General features: G+C 54.3%; 3 protein-coding genes across 6 annotated transcripts; 1 reads left to right on the top strand and 2 right to left on the bottom strand.

The window, feature by feature from the left end:
• Window positions 1-13: 13 nt before the first annotated feature.
• On the bottom strand, window positions 14-3,206 carry NEURL2 (neuralized E3 ubiquitin protein ligase 2). The gene is made up of 2 exons (XM_016204834.2): window positions 2,089-3,206; window positions 14-1,284 (listed from the first exon to the last, which is right to left on the bottom strand). Exons 1-2 carry the CDS (start codon window positions 2,828-2,830, stop codon window positions 1,169-1,171), a joined length of 858 nt encoding a protein of 285 aa, XP_016060320.2. The 5' UTR covers window positions 2,831-3,206; the 3' UTR covers window positions 14-1,168.
• Window positions 3,207-3,208: 2 nt separating this feature from the next.
• Window positions 3,209-9,042, top strand: CTSA (cathepsin A). Its single transcript, XM_016204833.2, has 15 exons — window positions 3,209-3,259; window positions 3,447-3,634; window positions 3,802-3,913; window positions 4,123-4,173; window positions 4,264-4,350; window positions 4,593-4,748; window positions 5,068-5,159; window positions 5,527-5,611; window positions 6,148-6,239; window positions 6,321-6,399; window positions 6,483-6,622; window positions 7,287-7,362; window positions 8,030-8,119; window positions 8,292-8,396; window positions 8,670-9,042. Exons 2-15 carry the CDS (start codon window positions 3,447-3,449, stop codon window positions 8,751-8,753), a joined length of 1,437 nt encoding a protein of 478 aa, XP_016060319.2. The 5' UTR covers window positions 3,209-3,259; the 3' UTR covers window positions 8,754-9,042.
• On the bottom strand, window positions 8,818-19,010 carry PLTP (phospholipid transfer protein). 4 transcript variants are annotated; one of them, XM_016204829.2, is made up of 16 exons: window positions 18,934-19,010; window positions 18,249-18,358; window positions 18,070-18,169; window positions 17,292-17,420; window positions 16,845-17,000; window positions 15,792-15,855; window positions 15,647-15,710; window positions 14,866-14,957; window positions 13,502-13,675; window positions 13,351-13,410; window positions 11,998-12,162; window positions 11,833-11,900; window positions 10,064-10,106; window positions 9,897-9,960; window positions 9,737-9,813; window positions 8,818-9,292 (listed from the first exon to the last, which is right to left on the bottom strand). In XM_016204829.2, exons 2-16 carry the CDS (start codon window positions 18,346-18,348, stop codon window positions 9,161-9,163), a joined length of 1,488 nt encoding a protein of 495 aa, XP_016060315.2. In that variant the 5' UTR covers window positions 18,349-18,358; window positions 18,934-19,010; the 3' UTR covers window positions 8,818-9,160. The 4 variants fall into 4 exon arrangements, with proteins under 4 accessions (XP_016060315.2, XP_016060316.2, XP_016060317.2 ...); XM_016204830.2 differs by having other exon boundaries at window positions 18,944-18,956; XM_016204831.2 differs by having other exon boundaries at window positions 18,878-18,942.
• Window positions 19,011-20,112: the final 1,102 nt, after the last annotated feature.

Below are 20,112 nucleotides of genomic sequence, written 5' to 3'. Positions count from 1 at the left end.
TATTCTGCATCCATTCATTTGCTATGTGACCTCTGTACTTCAGTTTCCCATCTACAAAATGAAATAGTTGGTCTAGGGCACTGGTTCTCACACCAGGTTGCACATTAGTTACCCTTGGGAGCTTTTAGAAATTCTGATGTCCAGCCTCATCCCAGACCAATTAAAGCAGAATTCTAGGGTCAGGCCTAGTTAACAGTATTTTTCAAAGTTCCTCAAATGGTTATAATATGTGCCAAAGTTGAGACCTCTGTTCTAGGGGAAACACTTCTCAACTCTGGCTGTACATTAGAATCTCCAGGGGAGCTTTTACAAAAACAATGTCTAGGGCCGGAGTAGGGTGAACAGGGTCGGGGGGGGGGGGGGGAGGGCATCTGTAATACTTTCAACAATAAAGATACTTTTTTTAAAACAAAACAACGTCGAGGCCTAAACCTCCAACAAATCTAAGAATCTCTGGAGATGGAGTCTATCACTGTAATGAGTAGCCAGGCCAGGCTAGGAACCTCTGGTCTAAATAATGTCTAAAATGCTCTCTCTTGCCCTGGCTGGTGTGGCACAGGTGGTTGGAGCATCATCCTGTGCACCAAAAGATGGCGGGTTCTATTCCCAGTCAGGGCGCATACCTGGGTTGTGGGTTCAATCCTCTGGCAGGGCGCATTCGGGAGGCAACCAACTGAAGTTTCTCTCTCTCCCTTCCTCTCTAAAATCAATTTAAAAAATAAAATAAAATGCTCTCTCTTGCCCTGGTTGGCTAGCTCAGCTGGTTAGAGAGTCATCCCCATATACCAAGTCATCCTATTCACCGAGGTTGTAGGTTCAATCCCCAGTCAGGGCAAAACAGGAATCAACCAGTGGGTGCATGAATAGGTAGAACAACAAATTGATGTTTCTCTCTTTCTCTAAAAAAAAAAAATCAATACATGAATTTTAAAAATAAATAAAAATAATAATAAAATGCTCTCTCTTGCTCTGACCTGCTAACCCACCGCCATTCTAAAAGAAGTGCTCCTCACAGGCTTCAGGGGCAAGGAGACCCTCTAACGATGAGCATCAGCATTGGCTGTTTATTTCTGGTCCTGGCTGACAGCAGTATGGCCAGCTTCAGACCAGCCACAGCTCTGGGGCCAGGATGCGACCCTGGACTCTGTTCCAGGGTGGCTGCAGGCCTTCACTCGTACTTGCAGAAATCCTTAAGTCCTTTGGGCAGGTGGAGCCCATCAATGGCCAGCCGGTGCACTACGCTCCTCTGGATCACTAGGCGGCACAAGGTCTGCAGGGACGGCACTGTGTAAAGAAGATGGTCAAAGGCAATCTGAACTGGAGGGTGCATCTAAAGCTGAGTCCCAAAAGATCTAGGTCTTGTGCCCCACTTTGTTAAGTTGAGCAATTCCCTTCTGCTCCCTAGGTCCCCCATGACTCATGGAGCTGTACGTGTGTTTGAGATAAGCACCTCTTTTACAACACTTTCACAATGCTGCAGCCCTATTTCTATTATAACACTCAGCACCCTCCCTTCCCCCTCACCTAGCAGCTTCTAGGGGGCAGGGGTAGTGTCTGATTTATCTGTGCAACTCCAGCCTCCAGCACAGGCCTTGCACAGAGTGGGTTCTGGTTCACTGAATAGATAAAAAGTGATCAGAGGTCTAAATAAAGGGTTTACCAGGGCTATAATGAACCAGACCTCAGGATTAAGAAGCTCTCAATCTGGGGTCTGCAATGCCCTTAAACTGGTATGCCCAAATCTAGGAGCATTTGTCTAATAAAAGAGGGCACAATTCTCAAAGAGACTCAGAATCTAAAATCTGTTTAGAATCCCTGCCCTAGGTTAATACAGAAAATATTATCAAAGCCAGAAGGGAACTTGGAGGGCATTCTAATCATTCACAGCCAAGACCAGTAACTGAGGCCCAGAGCCAGGGAGTGACTTATCCAAGATCACAAGCAGAGGCATAACTTGGGGTCAGATTCCCCAACTTCTAAATTTATGCTGGACAGACCAAGGCCTTGCTAGCTGGCTTGGGAGCCTAGGAGGTTTGGGTCCCCACACTGGGCCAGGAGGGGTTGCTCCCCAGGAGGTGGGATACCTACAGCCATACTCAAGCTGAACCAGACGCACGCTCTTGGTGGAGGCAAACACGTCCACCACTGCGTAGAGGGGCTGGGCGGCGGGCAGCCCCCGGGCGCTGGGGCCCATGTCCTCGCCGTTGATGACGATGTGCATGTCGGCCGTGCCATCGGGGCGTGGGCAGAAGAGAACGCCCAGGCGGCTACGGCGCGCGGTCGGAGGCAGCACGTTGAGCTCATAGAGCTGGTCCAAGAGGTGGCTGTAGAGCCCGGGCCTACTGCGGCCCACCAAGCGGTCCCGGGGAATGCGAAACTGCTCAATGCACAGATACGGCTCCACCAGGAGGGCTGGGGGCCGGCTGGGGACCGCTGCCTCCGCAGCCGGGCGGCCCTCCCGGGGCACGCGGTTGTGATGGCGCGTGATGGCGAAGACCCAGGTGTGGCCGAGGCTGACCAAGTCAGGCAGCGAGAACTCGGGCACGGGCGCCAGACTGGCGGGGTCTAGGGCAGTCAGGCCGAGGCGCAGGTGGCCGCACCAGCCCAGCTCCTTCTCCTCGATCTCGACCAGGAATATCTGGCCCGGGGCCAGCGGCTCGCGACTGAAGCACACGCCGTGGGCGAAGCTCTCCACGCGTGTGGCCCGTGTCCCGGAGGGGTCCACACGGATGTTGGCACCGTGCACCGGGTGGAAGCGGGTGGGAGAGGGCTCGGGGCGCGCGGGTCCCCAGGGCGCACCCAATTCCACGGGGTCGGAGACAGCGGCCATCTCCCCGCCATGAGGCAGGCCAGTGGGCGCCCCGGGCTATTTTGGGCAGCTGGCTCGGAAGGTGACCGCGGGGGCGCGTAAGGCATTCCCCCTACTCCCCTCCCCGAGGCCCTGTCCGTGGGGTCCTAGTGCCGCCTGCGCAGCCATCTCGCCTAGGACAGAGCCCCCTGGGAGGCTAGGGGACCCTGGCCGTCCACATCTGAGTCATTCGGTCGCCCGCACCCGGGACACGCGCTGCGAGGCCCGCGGACCCTGACTGGGTGGGGACTGCTGCTGCCCCCGCCCCCGCCCCCTCCATCCGGGGTCAGCCAGCCAGGCAAAGCATCCGGAAGCGCCTGTCACCTGACGGCCGAGCACACGTGATTCTGGGTACACGTGACTTCCCATCGCCCGGCCGCTCCTGCAGACTCAGGACCTGGGAGAGCAGAGGTGAAGGACGCGGGAGACTCGAAGGGATCCCGGAGCCCGCGGCGTGCGGGGCGAGGAGGGGAGGCTCGGCGCTGGGAGCTGGGGCGGGGGCCGGAGACCTCCTCGCGGGAGCGCCGCCAACCCCGCCCAGGGCCGGCTGCGAGCAGCCCGGGAGCCAGTAAACAGCCGGCGCCCTCTTCCTTCGCAGATGGTGCGAGCCGCGCTGTCGCCGCGGTTCTTGCCGCCGCTGCTGCTGCTGCTCTTCTGGTCGCCCCGAGGCGAGGCGGCGCCCGATCAGGACGAGATCCAGTGTCTGCCCGGGCTGGCCAAGCAGCCGTCTTTCCGCCAGTACTCCGGCTACCTCAGAGGCTCCGGCTCCAAGCACCTCCACTACTGGTCCGGCTCTCCCTCCCAGGGCGGGGGAAGGGGCCCAGTGATGCCCTTCAGGGGAGGACTGCGGGGTGGGGTGGGGGGTCCTGAAGACCCCTGAGGGAGCCTGGGAGCAGGGAGGGCTGGAAGAGGCCCCTCCACCCGCACCCAGCCAGGCCTGACACCCCTCCCAGGTTTGTGGAGTCCCAGAAGGATCCCAAGAGCAGCCCTGTGGTGCTGTGGCTCAACGGAGGGCCGGGCTGCAGCTCCCTAGACGGCTTCCTCACTGAGCACGGCCCCTTCCTGGTGAGTGGAAAGCAGCTCTCTCCTCCCAAGAAAAGGAGAGGGAGGGGGCACTTCCCAAAGGAAAAGGCCAGGGAAAAGGGAGAAAAGGACTTCTGTCTTTTTCCCAAAAATGTGCCCTTTTTCTGAGCCTTAGTTTATCTGTACCATCGGCCCTTTGCCTCCACCCAGTTGGTTCTTGGGACTTAATCAGCTGTGTCTTTTCTCCTCAGGTCCAACCAGATGGTGTCACCCTGGAGTACAACCCATATTCTTGGAACCTGGTATAGGCAGTGCTGTGGGTCCTGCGGGGATGTCTGGGCACTTGGATAGGGTGTGGAGCCCTCTTCAGCTGGTTTCTTCCTCCCCTCTAGATTGCCAACATGTTGTACCTCGAATCCCCAGCTGGGGTGGGCTTCTCCTACTCTAATGACAAGTCTTATGTGACCAATGACACCGAGGTGAGTTCTGCACCTGCCCATGTGCCCCAGTCTCTCTGGTTCTCTAAAGGTGGCATGATACATGGAGAGAAAGATCATGGCTTTGGAGTCTATTTTTGGCTGTTACATGCTTTGTGGTGTGGTCTTGTCACTGTCAAGCCAATTCCTCTTGTAGAAACAGGGTGAGTTGGTGTCATTATTTGGAGATTCTTTCCAGCTGAGATACCAAAGTCTCCCGACCCCCTCCATCCTGCCATCCCCAGGTCGCCCAGAGTAATTTTGAGGCCCTTCAAGATTTCTTCCGCCTCTTCCCGGAGTACAAGGACAATGAGCTTTTCCTGACAGGAGAGAGCTATGCCGGCATCTACATCCCCACCCTGGCTGTGTTGGTCATGCAGGACCCCAGCATGAACCTTCAGGTACAGGACAGGGAAGCGAGGAAACTTATGGTCATAGCTTCATGGTTGGGGAGGTCAAACAGGCCAACTTCCCCATCCAACCCAGACTCCATAACATCCTTGCGACGAGCTGGTCTCTCTGCTCGTGTGCCTCCCATGATAAGAAACACTTGTCAGGCTGCCAACTGTTCTCTCTGTTGTGTGGCCTCCGCCCACACTTCCCCCCAACAAACCACCCTGGCTTTCAGTTTTCGTATTGCTGAAGGTCTGGGTGTAGGTCAGGGGAGGCTCCTTGTCACCCCTCCGCCCCACTGAGCTGGATGCCCTGACTGTTTCACAGGGGCTGGCTGTGGGCAACGGACTCTCCTCCTATGAGCAGAATGACAACTCTCTCGTCTATTTTGCCTACTACCATGGCCTTCTGGGGAACAGGTATGGGAGGGGGGCAGCCGGGCAATATTCAGAGTGGGACAGGTCACAAAATCTCAAGTCTGTCCTCTAGGAACATAATATCCTGAGCCCTACTCTGGTTTATGAGCAGAAGGTGGGGGCTGGGGTTGCTAGAAGGGTTTGGTGCTAAAAGGCCAGAGACTAGAGATTAGAATTTAAAGGGACCAAGGAGGGCCAGCATGATGGCCCAAGGGCACCTCGGTTGGGGATCTACGTACCACACCCTATGATATATTTCCTCCTCCCCTGGGGTCTGGTTACGATGGGAAGTTGGAGGGAGAAGGCAGGGCTCTCGCCTTCTCTGCCCACCATGGGTCTCTAAGCACTTTCACTCTGGTCTCCTGTACAGGCTCTGGTCTTCCCTCCAGACCCACTGCTGCCCTCAAGACAAGTGTAACTTCTACGATAACAAAGACCCAGAATGTGTGAACAGTGTAAGGTCCTGCCCCTACCGTGTGTCACCCCTGATACTCCCAGTCCTGAGAACAGGACCACATCCTCTCCATGGGGACTCCCTGCCCCCTCCCCCATTGTGGTCCTATCCTGCATCTTTCAGCGATTGGGTGTTCTCTGGGACACATGAATAGATGCAGTCCCACCACCACTTTCTGTGACTTTCTGGGCAAATCCTGTAACCCCTGTGAGGGGCAAGGCCTTCTCTTATTGACCATCTGCCATGTGCCAGGACTGCTGAACTGTGTCAGTGCACATTTAATCTTCAGTTTCTTCAAGGGAGATCATATTATCCACATTTTCCAGGTGAGGAAACTGAGGCTAAGAATGTTAAAGTCACAGTGCTAGGAAGTAAAAGCACTAGGATTTGGACCTAGGTCTGGCAGAGTCCTTCCACTGAGCCTCAGTTTCCCTACGTGTGAAAAAAGTAGGGAAGCTCTAAATCTTGGGACAAGTTGGTGATGTCATGGGGAGGCCAGGTTTTTGTAAAGCATGGTGGATTGGTGTGTCATTGCAGCTCCAGGAAGTGTCCCACATTGTGGGTAACTCTGGCCTCAACATCTACAACCTCTATGCCCCATGTGCTGGGGGGGTGCCAGGCCATTTAAGGTAAGCACTGCTGGGTGCCCATTGGGCTAACTGCAGCCCTCTCTGGAGGCTCAAGCACCCATCCCCCCACTTCTCTCACAGGTATGAGAAGGATACTGTCGTGGTCCAGGATTTTGGCAACATCTTCACTCGCCTGCCACTCAAGCGGACATGGCATCAGGTGTGCAAAGGCCTGGGCTTCCTCCCAGGGTGGGGCAGGGCAGGGCAGGGAAGCAAAGACCCTGACCATGTCTTTCCCCTCAGGCACTGCTGCGCTCTGGGAATAGGGTGCACATGGACCCCCCCTGCACCAACACCACAGCCGCCTCCACCTACCTCAACAACCCTTTTGTGCGGAAGGCCCTCCACATCCCTGAGCAGCTGCCCAGCTGGGACCTATGCAAGTGAGGTTCTGTGGCTGCTTATGGCTGGTGGGGGGTGGCATCCTGTTGGGCTTGTGAGCATCAGATAAGTTCCCAGGGATCTTTTGGCACTCGGCACCACAGTGAGTTGTTTTACAAGGGTGTTTAACCCCTAAGTTGATTTTCAGCCAGTTCATTCTTAAATAGCCACATGGTTGTTAAAATATCGAATACCTCCGTGGCATTTAGTAAACAGACACACTCCCAACTCCCCTCCCTCACCTCTGCTCCAGTGCCATCCCCAGTGGCTCAGCTCTCCTTTGACCCCCTGCAAGTAAAAAAGGTGACAAGAGGCACAGCAGGAACCACTCAGGGCCCTTTGGATTGGTCAGTGTCCATGCCCTACTATTGTTATATGCTGTGGTTTTCACACCTACAAGCCCCTATGCTCTAAATGCCATTTGCATCCCAGTCATTGAAACAACCAAAGTGTCCCTATGCATTTCTAAATGGCAGTGGATTGAGGACCTTTGAATTCTAGCCCCCCATCTAGGCAAGTCCTAGAGAGGTGACACGCCTGAGTTGGGGACCGAGTCCCAGCTGTCTGCCTCCTAGACTAGAGCTTGGGATAGGAGAGGAGGTCTGATCTGTTGACTCTTTCTCCCCATGCCTGCTCTTCCCGGGGACTGCCCACCTGCTCCTGCAGCTTCCTTGTGAATATACAGTACCGTCGTCTCTACCAAACCATGCATTCCCAGTACCTTAAGCTGCTTGCCCCACAGGTGAGTAGGGGCATCACAGCTGGTTCCACCAGCAGCATCAGGACCCTGGAGCAGTGTGGCAAGGCAGGGGGGACAGGGGAAGCTGAAACTCCAAGAAATGAAGTCACTTGCCCAACGTCCTATAGTTGGCAGGGTTAGAATTTAACCTGGCTTTGGCCCCACCCCATGCTGCTCTGCTGTAGGAGATTGAGGGGTTTGCATTAGCCAAAGAGCCTTTAGGGTGAGAAGAGCTAGTCAGATTGTGTTACAAATAGGCAAATGGAGGTCCAGGGTGGGAGAGGGTCTTGTCCAAGGTCACCTAGGAGACACTAGCAGAGCCAGGTTAGGGCCAGGTCTATAAGTACAGAGGTTAGAGCATGGGCCCTGGATCACATTGCCTGGGTGGGAGTTTCTTTACTAGCCATGTGACCCTGGGCAAGTTTCTCACGTATCTTGAGACTTGGTTTCCCCATCTGTAAAATAGGGTTAATAATGGCATCTCCCTTTCTAGGTAGAGCACTTCATAGAGCATTGGACATATAGGAAAGCAGTCAGAAAATGCAAGCATTTCCTGGCCCATGCTGTTTAGCTGGCCCCTTGAATTCCCGTAGGGGTAGGGCTTGAACTTGGTAAGGGCCGAGGCCTGGGGCTGTTCCAGACCTCCCACTTTCCCCTTGCTCTGCTCCAGAAATACCGGATCCTGCTCTACAATGGAGACGTGGACATGGCCTGCAATTTCTTGGGGGATGAGTGGTTTGTGGATTCCCTCAACCAGAAGGTAAGGCAGGAATCTTGGCCACAGGGAAAGGCTGGTGCAGGGTTAGGGTGAGCATGCCTGGCACACAAGGCAAACCTAGAGGAGTTCCTGGCCCTAGAGGTCTTGAGGCTTGGTGTCTGTGAGCAGAGATGATGGGTGACTGCAGGCTGCTAAATCTTTCCTGGTGGGGCAGATGGAGGTACAGCGCCGGCCCTGGTTAGTGAACTACAGCGACAGTGGGGAGCAGATTGCTGGCTTTGTGAAGGAGTTCTCCCACATCACCTTTCTCACCATCAAGGTAGGGCCTGGGCCTGGTGAGGGCTAGCTGGGGTAAGGGGGATGGGGCAGGACCCACCCATCCTTTCCTTCCCATTTCCTTTTATGCTGGGTGTCCATCTGGCCCCCCTAAGGGCAAGTTTTTGGCAGGGGGGAAGAGAGGGAGAAGAGTGGAAGGTTTGGGGCAGAGTTGGGGAGGAGGAAGGTCATTGGCTAGGGGGACCCAGTGTGATGAAGGAAGCCCCCGGGGCAGGGGCTATACGGGGAGGGAATCTCACAGAGCTTTGCTCCTCAGGGCGCTGGACACATGGTCCCCACCGACAAGCCCCAGGCTGCCCTCACCATGTTCTCCCGCTTTCTGAATAAACAGCCATACTGATGACCATGGGCGACAGCCCCTACTGCCTGATCCAGCCCCTCCCAGCCTCTCCTGCTAGAAGGGAGGTCCTCCTTAACGCAAAATGCCCCTGCAGGGCAGTGGGGGGGGAGTTAGCACTTTATTCCTAACTGGGGTAGGGTCTGGTCCCCTCCCTGCTTAAAGAATGCCCTTAATGCACTGATGCCCCCCAGGAACACAATAGAGCTCAGGACGGCCCACTGGGAGGTTGGACAGACTGTAATTGATGGACTGAGTGTGATTATGGAATTAAATTGGGTACAGCTTAAAACCCTGACTTCTCTGTGGCACTGGGGATTAGAGAGGACACTATAAGCTGTGAGGGGGTGAAGGAGGGAATGAGAGGCATTGGTCCTGAATGCAGCTGCCAGGGGGTGGGGGTTGAGGGCTCAGACAGCTGCTGTGGAGGGTGGTGGGGCACTGGGTACCCGGGAGTCCATGGTGTTCGCAGGCTGGTTCTTCTCGATCACCTCTCGCAGCCCTTTGACAAAGTGGAGGTCAGCCCCGATGGTGAGGAAGCCCTGTGCAGCGGAGCAGGGAAGGGAGTCTATTCATTCCAGTACTGAGGCCAGAGTTTAGAGATAAAGATAAAGAGAGAGTCCATGGCCTTGAAGGGTTTCTCAATCTAGTGGGACAGATGGAACAGCAAAGCAGTTATAACTCGCTGTGAAGGGTGCTGCAATAGAGGCTGCAGGAGCACAGCCTTTGGGGCTCACGGAGGGCTGCCTTGAGGAGGTGACCTCTTAGCTAAGACCTGAAAGATTAGTAGGCTTTGGGAGTGGAATCGGGAAAGTGTTCCAAGGTGAGGACACAGCTTGTGCAAAGGGCTGGAGGAATCTGATGTAAGATTAAAACGGGAGGGAGCAATTGATGAGGGAGGAACTGATAACAGGGTTGGACGGCACTCCTAACCTGCAGAGGGAGAGGAAGGCTCTGCCCTCCTTCCCCCTTGTGCCCCCACTCACCGCATGGTTCGTTACCACCTCACGCACAAAGTCCATCCCCTCAGGTAGTGGGATCTGTACCCCACGCCGGGTCCGCTCTGTGGGTGGGGACAGCTGGCTCAGTCTGGGCGCACCCAGGTCCCCCTCCTTCCCCCCTCCCTTTTCATACCCCCTACCCTACCATTGAGCAGGGGCATCACCCCAATCTGCAGCATGGTCTTCAAAGGAGCCTGCAGTGGGATCAGCTGGGAGGAAAGGGTGGTGGTGTCAGGGTGCGAGGAGTGGGTGGGCTTGCCTTAGCCACTCACCCTGACCCTAGCCTTGGCCCACCCACCATTCCCAACTCACTGCCAGCGACTCGAATGCAGACTGGTTTGAGTAGATTCGGAACCTGTGGGTGAGAAAGAAATGCCTGGTGGGCATGAGCCCAGGAAGCTCCTCCATCAGGCCACCCAGCCGAGCCGCCCAAAGCCTGAGTTTCAGCCTTAGATGTCCCACCTATACACCTTTCCAGGGTGTTCTACCACTCTCCAGGTGTGTTTCCTTGGTGAGCCACTTCTCCCTGTAGGTCTCCTTTTCCCCACACTGGCTGCTTACTTGTCAAGCACTTCCTACATGCCGGACTTCTCCTGATAGCCTTGCATGTGTTGCTTATTATTATTACTTTTGTTAATCCGCATGGAAGGATACTTTTCCATTGATTTTATTTTAGAGAGACTGGGAGGGAGGAGGGGAGAAAGAGAGAGAGAAATCTCAATGTGAGAGAGACGCATTGATTGGTTGCTCCAACCAGGGCCTGGGATCGAACCTGCAACCCAGACATGTGCCCTTGACTGAGAATCCAACCCGTGACCCTTCGGTGCATGGGCCAGTGCTCTAACCACTGAGCAACACCAGCTAGAGCTGTGTTGCTTATTATTTAACAAGAAGTACAGTGCTGCCGGACTGCGTGGCTTAGTGCTTGAGTGTCCACCTATGAACCTGGAGGTCATGGTTCGATTCCCCGTCAGGGCACGTGCCCGGGTTGCAGACTTGATCTCCAGTAGGGGGCGTGCAGGAGGCAGCCGATCAATGACTCTCATCATTGATGTTTCTATCTCTTCGTCTCCCTTCCTCTCTAAAATCAATAAACTATTTAAAAAAAAAAAAAAAGTTAAATATTATTAAAATGTTTTCACATGCCAACTGATTTACTCTTTATAACAACCCTAAGATGTAGGCACTATTATGACTTGCACTTTGTAGATGAGGCCAATGAGGCCTTGAGAAGTTAAGTTACTTGCCTAAGGTCACACAGCTGGAAAATGGCAGAACCTCCCTCCAGAATCTAGGCTTTTAACTACTACCCTACATTCACTCATTCAACTCCTTACAACAGCACTGTCCAATGTATCTGCACTGCCCACACAGTAGCCACTACCTACATGTGGCTGTGGAAATGTGGTTAGTGCAACTGAGGAACTATTTAATTATAATTAATTTAATTATAAATAACCACATGTGGCTAGTATCTATCGTATTGGGCAGCACATCCCTAAAAAGTAGATGCTAATTTTATCTATATTTAACACAGGAAGAAAATAAAGCTTAGAAAGATAAAATGACTTGTCTTAGGATTACAAAGCTACCCTGGCTGGATAGCGCAGTTGGTTAGAGTGTCATCTCTATACACCAAGGATGTGGGTTCAATCCCCGGTCAGGGCACGTTCCAGAAGCAACAATGAACAAACAACAAAGCAGTGTTTCTCTTCCCCTTTCCTCTCTCTAAAATTAATAAAAAATTTTGAAAAAGATTACAAAGCAAAGTTGTGCTGGGTTTCTGCCAGAACACATGCCCTTAGGCTCAGTTGTGTGACTGGGCATTTCGCTTAACCTTACTGGGCTGGGCTGGTCATCTCCATAATACCTGCTCTGCCTGCCTCCGAGTCATGAGAGGCTGCAGAGAGTTACACTCTAATAAAGCACTTTCTGTGTTAACAAGGACCACAGCTCTCCAGTGACTTGCTGGTGTGGCTGAATTTGGCTCCCCAGTTCTACTAGGCCGATGTGATTATTCTGAAGACACTGAGGCTCAGAGAGGTTAAGGGCTTGCCCGAGATTTTCAGACATCTGCATACTTGCGCAGGTCCAGCTGTATGCGTAGCGCCTTCCCCCGGAGGGCCATCTTGGCACTGAGACGGGTGTCCTGTGGGAACGTGGGGAGGGGCGGTGTGTTACTAACCAGGCGGGTACCCAGCCCACTTCCCTCCAACCCTTGGCAGCCCTTGCCCTGGTGCCCGCACCATGATCATGCGAGATAGCTGGACCTCAGGCTGGTTGGGTGGGGCTAGGGCAATGGTGACACTGGCAGTGACAGAGATGGTGGTGCCTGAGGGCTTGATGGTACAACGCGGTGGTTCCAAAACACGCAGCTCCAGCTTCAACGGAGAGTCGATCACCGCTGGGCTCTGGGGATAGAGCAGGGAGGGAGGGTCAAGTCCCAGATCTGTTCCCAGGTGAGCCCCCTGGAGGACAGGGTGGCTCAGACTCTGCCCTCTGGGAGCCCAGAGTGACAAAGGTATGGCAAAGGTATGGAATGCCAGTGACTAAGGTATGAAAAAGGTATGGCTAACCAAACTCTGCAGAACTGTGTCCAGCCTCTGTGCCTTTGCTCACACAAATGTCTTGTTCTAAGAAGGTCTCCTTCCTTCTCTCTGCTTTCCTGAGTTCTCAGTATTCATGATCCATCTCCCATCCAGACTCGGAGGCAGTCTCTTTGCATGACGTGTCCCAGCCCCCTGCCATACCTCCTTTCTCTAAACTGCTGTGCTGTTTCTTCTAGGGGCAGTGTAGGAATACTATTAGATTTCCACACTGACCAATGTGTACTCTTAACCAAACACTTCATTTAAACCTCACCATAACCATGTGAGGCAGGTATTCATTTTTGAGATGGGGAAATTGAGGCACAGAGAGGTTAAGTAACTTGTCCAAGTTTATATAGTTACTCAGTTGCAAAACTGGGATTCAAACCCAGGCAGTCTGGCCATAGAGGCCATGCTCTTAACAGTGCTTGGCCATGAGTTTGATGATGGTGATGAAGGCAGTAACAGCAGCAGCTAGTGTTCACTGAGCTGTTCCAGGTACTGTTGCACTTGCTGTATGTGTGTTAATTCATTTAACTCTCATGACAACCCTATAAGGTTGTACAGGGTAGTGGAGAATGCCAGTGTGACCTGGAATCACAGTTTCATAATCTAGGTTCAGATCCCAGCTCTATCATTTACAAAATGGAACCAAGGACACTGAAATATTTTTTGTTAAATTTTAAAACTCCCCCTACTCTCCATTAAACAAAGGAAAATAAGCAAAAGGAATAACATATTAGTCGTTAAAGCCCCTACACTTACTTGCAGAGCTTGGGTTCTCAGCCTGTCCTGGTCATGGCCTCATGAAGGACAGAGGGGACAGGAACTAGCGAGCCCTCTTCACAGACTTAGGCCCAGGCTCAGCTAGGTGAGGGAACTCGGCCAGAGGCCAGGCCTTCTGTCTATTCCATGACTGCTACTTGGGGCCTCCACCTGCACATCTCACTGGTCCCGTGGGTGGTGTGCCCACCCACCCTGGCCATGTCCCTACCTCCCACCAACACTCACCAGCAGGACGATGCTCCCAAAGTAGGAGGCCCTCAGCAGCATGTCTAGGTCCTGGGGCACCTGGTCAGGGGAATTGGGGGGTAAGGCAGGGTCATCAGAAGCTCCATCACAGGTCCTGTCTTGCCCAACTCATGAACAGTCCCTGGCATACCTTGTCCCCCACCAGCGAAAGCTGCAGGACCCCCTCCTGGAAGTAGCTTTCCATGGCTGAGTCGAAGAAAAACTCAGAGAAGGCCATGTATACCATCCGTTCCTCCTCCTGCAGCTGGGGCTCCACTGCATGGTTAGGCAGGCTCCAGTTCTGGTTCAGGGGAAAGAAGGCCCCCTGGGGTAGGGGGATCAGGGTCAGGGCCAAGGCAGATGTCTCCTGGCCCAGTGCTAGGCACTGTGAGTGGTGGGGAGTCGGACCCCGTTGCTGTCCTTGGTGGACCCTTAAGCACATTTCTTAAAAGGCATTGGAAGGAGGGCAGCTGGAGTGCTGTGAGGGAGCAATGCCATCAGACCTGAGAAGGGAGGCTCAGAAAGGGATTCAAGGGTGAGGTGGCATTTGAGTGGGCCTTGAAAGCTAGGTGGCAGTAAAGATAATAGCTACTGCCCTGGCCAGTGTGACTCAGTGGTTGGAGCATCACCCCGTGCACCATAGGGTCAAAGATTTGATTACCAGTCAAGGGGATGTACCTGGGTTGCAGGTTTGATCCCTAGCTCTCGTGCAGGAGGCAGCCAATCAATGTGTCTCACACCTCTTTCTCTCTCTCTTTCCCCCTCCCTTCCTCCCTTCCTTCCACTCTCTCTAAAAAAGCAATGGAAAAAATATCCTCAGGTGAGGATTTATTTAAAAAAAGATAATAGCTTACATATTACTACTGCTTACATATATAGGTAGTGATACTTCTGTGATCTGTACATAGACCAGCTCCTTTAATCCTCTGAGGTATGTTTTCTTACTGTGTTATTTCCACTTACATATTAGGAAACAGGCACAGAAAGGTAAAACCACTTGCTTAAGATCACACAACTAGTAAGTGGCAGAGCCAGGACTGGAATCTGTGCTCTGAAATTCTGCTACACTCCACTGGAGGAGCAAAGGTGCTGTGTGGCCTTGAGCAAGTGACATCACCTCTGAGCAAGTCTCTACATTCCTAAAATGGGTACCTGACTCCAGGGTTATGAGACAATGAAATGAGATTATGTGCACAGAGCCCTATGTCCAACTCCTTCAGGGGAGATGGGGAAGGGCAGTGCACGAGCAAAGGCCCTGAGGTAGGAAGTGAGGGGCCTATTTGAGAAAGAGTGGCTGCAGAGGAACAGGGTGAAGTTAGAAAGGTGGGCCCAGACAAGAGTAACAAGGCTCCAGTGCCACACCGAGGAGATGCAGCTAATTTTGTAGGCAGCGGGAGCCACGTTAGTCCCAGCAGCGGCGCGGCCTCATCAGAGCTGTGTTTTAGGAAGATAAAACCAGGAACTTTGGGGAGAAGGAGGGAGTTTGGTGACAGACGCACCAGCTGGGCAGCTCACCCGGAAGTCCATGTCCAGGCTGCTGCTCGAGACCACGGGGTCCTTTAGGAGGGAGTAGTCAATGCCAACGAAACTGTCCACAGGACTGCGTACTGTGGGGAGAGGCTCAAGTCACTCCAAGCTGTGTGAGGCAAGGTGCTTAAGCTTCTCATCCATAAAATGGTCACTATAATACATCCCTCACGGGGTTGTTGTGAGGATCGAATTAGTTTTATGTAGAAAGCACTTAGTGCCTGGCGTGCAATAAGTGCTCAACAACGGCTGCTGCTGCTGCTGCTGCTGCTATCACTGCTACTATTACAGGGGTCTCATCAGACCACTAAACAAGATGGCAAGGGGTTCCCTTCCCTCATGGCTTCCCCTGCCTCCTCCTTCCCTGTCCGTGCTCCACAGCAGACAGAGGTCACAGCTTAGGAAAAGAGAATTCGCATTAATTAAACACCTATTAAGTGCCAGGTGATGAACACAAATGGGGTCCACAGTGATCAGCAAGCACATATTGAGGACCTTGACAACCAGCCCTTCAGTTAATCCTCACAGCAACCCCAGGGGGAGGCCTCACCAGCCAAATGAGGAAACCAAGGCCCAGAGAAAAGTGAATACTTACCTTGAGTCACGCAGTAAATCCGCAGAGGTCACATTTGAATCCAGGGCCATTCCACAGCAGGGTATGGAAGGGGCTTACTCTGAAGCGCTGTGCACCTATGCACCCGGCCTCCTTCTCACCCCATCCCAGGCCAGGGCCTCGTCCAGAGCTCCCTACCTGCCGGCACCAACTCACCAGGCACGGTGTCCAGAAGGGAGTTGAGCAGCACCATCCCTGCGTGGTGGAGCACTGGGCAGATCTGGGAGGTGGGCGCCAGGGTCAGGGCCTTTGAAAAAGAGAGGTCACCCCCACTGCACCCCAGACCCGCCACTGCCCATACCTGCTGGTTGAGGAGGAATCGCATCCCTGAGGTGATGAACGTGGAGAGGAACCCATACACCATCCTGCGACAAGGGGACAGACCCATGAGCCCAGGCCCTGCCCTTATCCCCATGCAGGTTCAGGAGAGATCACTGATCAGACACATAGGGGCAGGGGGGTTGGACACACCAGCTTCGACCTGAATTACCAGCTCTTTAATAAAGGTTTTCCATGACTCATGCCCAAATCCTCCCCAGCCTTATTCTCAAGACCTCTCCTACCCTAGACCCCCACCAGCCAAAGTAATTTAGCCGGTTCCTCAAACGTGCTGTGAGCATCCCCACCTCCACAGGATCACTCACACCCTCCCTTCTACCCTCAGTGCCCCCATTCTAGAATTCCCAGGCTGGGCTCAGATGCTTCCTCCTTTAGGCAGTCTTCCCAGACTGCCTTTTTCTGAACCCCCACAGTGCTTTCTTAGTCCCTGTCTCAAGGCCCCAGTGACAAATGTTTTTTTCCCTCCAACTAGGCTCAGCTCTTTTCTGAATCCTCAGCGGCTGGCATACACCTTATTGAATAAGTAAAAACTTGACAGCGTACCAATACCAGATGGTGTATTACCTTCTCCTCTCCCCTGTCCTCTTCCAAAACCAGCACAAAGTCCCCTTCTCAGCCCCAAACCTGGGCCTATGTTATTGTTTTTGTTATAACTAGCAAGAGCCACCCATTATTGAGAACCCAGTTCATGCCCAACTGTGCACACATCCTCACCGTTAAGGGGCTAGCCACTTATTATATGCCAGGTACTGTTCTAAATAGTTTTACATATATTAACACAAACAGGCCTCACAACATCTTATAAAATAGGTTCTATTATCATCCTCATATTACCAGTGAGGAAACTGAGGCACAGAGCTTCACGGACTTTCCCAAGGTCACACAGCCAGGACGTGGTGGCGCTGAGATTTGGGCCCAGTTGTTCTGATGCCCAAGCCTGTGCACTTTGCATTACACTAGGCGGATGGGCTGTGGGGCCCAAAGCGGGTGCACTGGGGTCGGGGGTGGGGCTTACTTGTAAGTTCCCTCGAAGGCTGCATGCAACCTGGAGACAGAGGCCTGGCAGGAGACGTTGGACACTTTGATCCGACCAGTGGGATCTCCCGAGAGCTGCAGAGCGATGCGGATGGATATACCCTCGGCAGAGGCGTTGATATAGCCTCCATCATAGCTGCGGGGAGGGGGGACCGGGTTAATTTCACCCAATCCTGGACCTTAACCGAGTCTTCACTGCCTGCTCCCCACCCCCATACATCGTGATACCTCTTAATAAGGCTTCACTTTTGCAGTTTACCAGCCATTCTACCAAACCCTATCAACCCCTAAGAAGTGGGTGTGACCGTCCCTATTGTACAGACGAAGAAACTGAGACTCAGAAAGGCTAAAGGATTGCCCACATCCCCACATCATCCCCAGCCCCCCTGATCCACTTGCCACTCCCCTGAGGGTGGCAGGTCCTCACAAGAACCAGTAGAGAAGCTGTCTCCGAAAGCGCATCCCCAAGGAGGAATCGTTGATTTGCAGCACCAGCTCCTGCTCTGGCTGGAAATGGAGCTCAGAGGATGTCAGCTGCAGCTCTGTGACCTTCACCCTGCAGGAGGCCTCAGGGTCAGATGCAAGGCCAAGAGGGGGTTCCACCCAACCACGGCAAATTCAGCCCCTCCTCTTCCAGTCCGGGCCGGGGAAACTGGTGTGGGTGGAATGAATTATTCCATTGCTCCTCGAGTGTCCAACCTGGGCTTGGGCGGCTCAACTTGGACTAGGGTGGCTCAGAGATGGGCTTCTCCTGACTCAGGTCGTAAAAGTGAGCGTCACCCCTTCTCCTAGAAGTCCTGTTACTTGCACTCCCTTCCCTCCCACACCCTGGGGTTGCTAGACCTGGTCTTTTAACCGAGCCCTTTGATTTTGTCTCCATCATCTACGATGCGATCCACCTGTCGCCACCGCCCTACACCACAGGCCGCTTTCTGCTCCCAGGGCCTCTCCCGTTAGCTCCACCCGGCGCCCCGGGCCCCAGCCTCGTCCACGGGCAGGTTTCCCGACTCCGCTCCCCTGGCCACGCCTCAGTTCACGTAGCCGGTCCTGGTCCCGCTTACGTTTCCTAGGCCACTGCCACCTGCCTGACCCCACCTGGGTGGGCAGGCTTAGCCTTCATCCTGTGGCCCCATTTTATTTAAGTCCCGCCTCGTCTACTTGGCCACGCCCCACCCTCGAAGCCCCGCCCGGGGCCCCCCACTTACTCGGTGATGTTGTAGTAGAAGCGGCCCTCCCCGCCTACCAGGTCCGGGATGGTGACAGTCTCCAGCTCTTGCTCCAGAAAGCGCAGTCCCTCCTGCTTCACTGAGGCAGGACGAGACCCTTAGCTCCCCGCCCACCGTGGGGGTGACCCCACCCTGAACCGCGCGCCCCGGCGCCCTACCCAGCTCCAGCGCCTTGGAGGTGACGCGGATCTTGCAGGCGGCGATCTCGGCGTGAGCTCCAGCCAGCAGGGCTAAGAAGAGGGCTCCGAAGAGGGCCATGGCAGCGGGCCTAGGGGGAGGGTGGGCCACAGGAGTCACCGGGCCGCTAAAATTCACTCCTCGGGTGTCCAACCGGGAGACGGGGCTGGCCCGGAACGTTACCCTCGAGATAGCTCTTCGGAGAACTTAGACCAGTAATATTGCCTCCATTTGACAGATGCCGAAAGTGAGGCTTGGAGAGGCGATGCGACTTGCGTTCTGGCTCCCAGAGGATTTGGGGCACGGGGGAGGGGGAGCGGACATCCTCGGTTCCCTGGCGCAACAGCTCCGTGACGAATTTGGACCTCCCGGGACCAGTCCCCAGCCTCCCCAACAACCTCTCCTTGTACTTGGCGGAGGGCGGGCGCGACCGGCACGTTACCATGGGAACGGCTGTACGCGCATTCTTGGGGGATGGCTGACAGTCTCCCAGGCCCCGACCCGGGGGAGGAGAGGGGTCCCGGGCTCCTCTGGGTCCTAAACGCCTGCCATCGGGGGCTCGCCTGGTGACCCTCATCTCAGCGCTTCCTCCGTGGGGTCTCCTCCCTACCCTGGGCTCAGTAGACCGCGCAGCTCGGCAAAGGTCTGGGGGTGGTGGGGACGCACCCCAACTCACTGCAGTGGAGCTGGGGAGGGGAGGTTGGCGCGGTCACGTGGGGCGGCGGGCGGCGCAGGAATCCGGGCCTCGGGGTCTGGCGGGCGGCGCGGGCCCAGCCGCCTTTATAAAGCCGGGCCTCCCGACCCCCCTCTCCTTCCTGCTCTCCTCTCCTCCCCCCAGCGTTGGGAGGGGAAGGGGCGGGTCGCTGACCGCCCGGAGGGCGGAGGAGATGGCACCGAGCCCGGCCGCTGTCAGGACAAGTGGGGGACCCGAGCCGCGTGGAGGACGGGAAGTGCAGGGGTGCGCCTGCCCCGCCCCAACGGCCCCTGCTTCGCTGGGGCTTCGGTTCAGATTCCAATTACCCATCTCTTTTGCGTGATCCTGGGCAAGTCACTTCACTGTGGTCCCTGAGTTTCAGTTACCTCATCCAGCAAAATGTATGTGATGAAAGGAACTACCTCTTAGGCCTTTATTGCAGCCACAAAGTCAATGTCAAAGGCACATTTTTTTTTCCTTCCCTTCCACCCACAATCATCTCAAGACCCCTCCTTGCCAGGCTTCACTATGAGACCCCCAACTGCCTCTGTCACTAAGTGGGGACCCAAAGGGCAATGGAACCTCTCCCACAGGGGTCCAAGCAAGTCCACACAAGCTGCTGGAATCACCTCTGAGGGAGGTTTGGCCTTTCCCCAGGAACTGTGGATTTTGTGTGTGTGACCCTTTGGAGCTAGGTTCTCTGCACAGTGCCCCCCCCCCCCCCCAGACCTACTGCATACAGTGTCCCAGCTCTTAGGACAGAGCAGGCGCTTGCTACCTTTTTGCTGTCAAACTGATGAAAGAGTAAAGGAGAAGCAATAATGACTAATGCCCATTGACCATGTATTAAACAAGAAGCACTCACGCCCCACTTGTCCCGATTTGCTCAGGACTTTCTGGCTTTGAAACCGAATATCTCCCTTCTTGGAAACCCCTTCAGTCCTGAGCAAACCAGGATAGTTGGTCACCCTAGACCTAGATGAACTAATTTAGCCTTCTTAGTCTGTGAGGTAGGCACTATTAACCCTCCTTAAGCAACTAGAGATAAAAGCCACCCTATGGCTGCTGTTGGGGAACCCATGAACTGACTGTTCATGGAAAGGAGGGAGGTGGGTGGTTATAGCCCAGTAGCTAAGTGCTTAGAACTCTTG

The sequence above is a fragment of the Miniopterus natalensis genome, chromosome 7 (assembly GCF_054644295.1).
Source record: "Miniopterus natalensis isolate mMinNat1 chromosome 7, mMinNat1.hap1, whole genome shotgun sequence".
NCBI lineage: Eukaryota > Metazoa > Chordata > Mammalia > Chiroptera > Miniopteridae > Miniopterus > Miniopterus natalensis.
Note: the sequence above shows the minus strand (reverse complement) of the source record. Positions and strands in the feature narration are given on the sequence as shown.

Excerpts from the sequence above, each read along its gene's own strand:
- NEURL2 (XM_016204834.2), bottom strand. The coding sequence starts at position 2,830 with ATGGCCGCTGTCTCCGACCCCGTGGAATTGGGTGCGCCCTGGGGACCC. Across the intron at positions 1,285-2,088 it reads GGTTCAGCTTGAGTATGGCT|TGCCGTCCCTGCAGACCTTG; the intron begins GTAGGTATCCCA and ends TTCTTTACACAG.
- PLTP (XM_016204829.2), bottom strand. The coding sequence starts at position 18,348 with ATGGCCCTCTTCGGAGCCCTCTTCTTAGCCCTGCTGGCTGGAGCTCAC. Across the intron at positions 17,421-18,069 it reads TTCTACTACAACATCACCGA|GGTGAAGGTCACAGAGCTGC; the intron begins GTAAGTGGGGGG and ends GGCCTCCTGCAG. Across the intron at positions 13,676-14,865 it reads GCCTGGACATGGACTTCCGG|GGGGCCTTCTTTCCCCTGAA; the intron begins GTGAGCTGCCCA and ends CCCCTACCCCAG.
- CTSA (XM_016204833.2), top strand. The coding sequence starts at position 3,447 with ATGGTGCGAGCCGCGCTGTCGCCGCGGTTCTTGCCGCCGCTGCTGCTG. Across the intron at positions 4,174-4,263 it reads ACCCATATTCTTGGAACCTG|ATTGCCAACATGTTGTACCT; the intron begins GTATAGGCAGTG and ends CCTCCCCTCTAG. Across the intron at positions 8,397-8,669 it reads TCACCTTTCTCACCATCAAG|GGCGCTGGACACATGGTCCC; the intron begins GTAGGGCCTGGG and ends TTTGCTCCTCAG.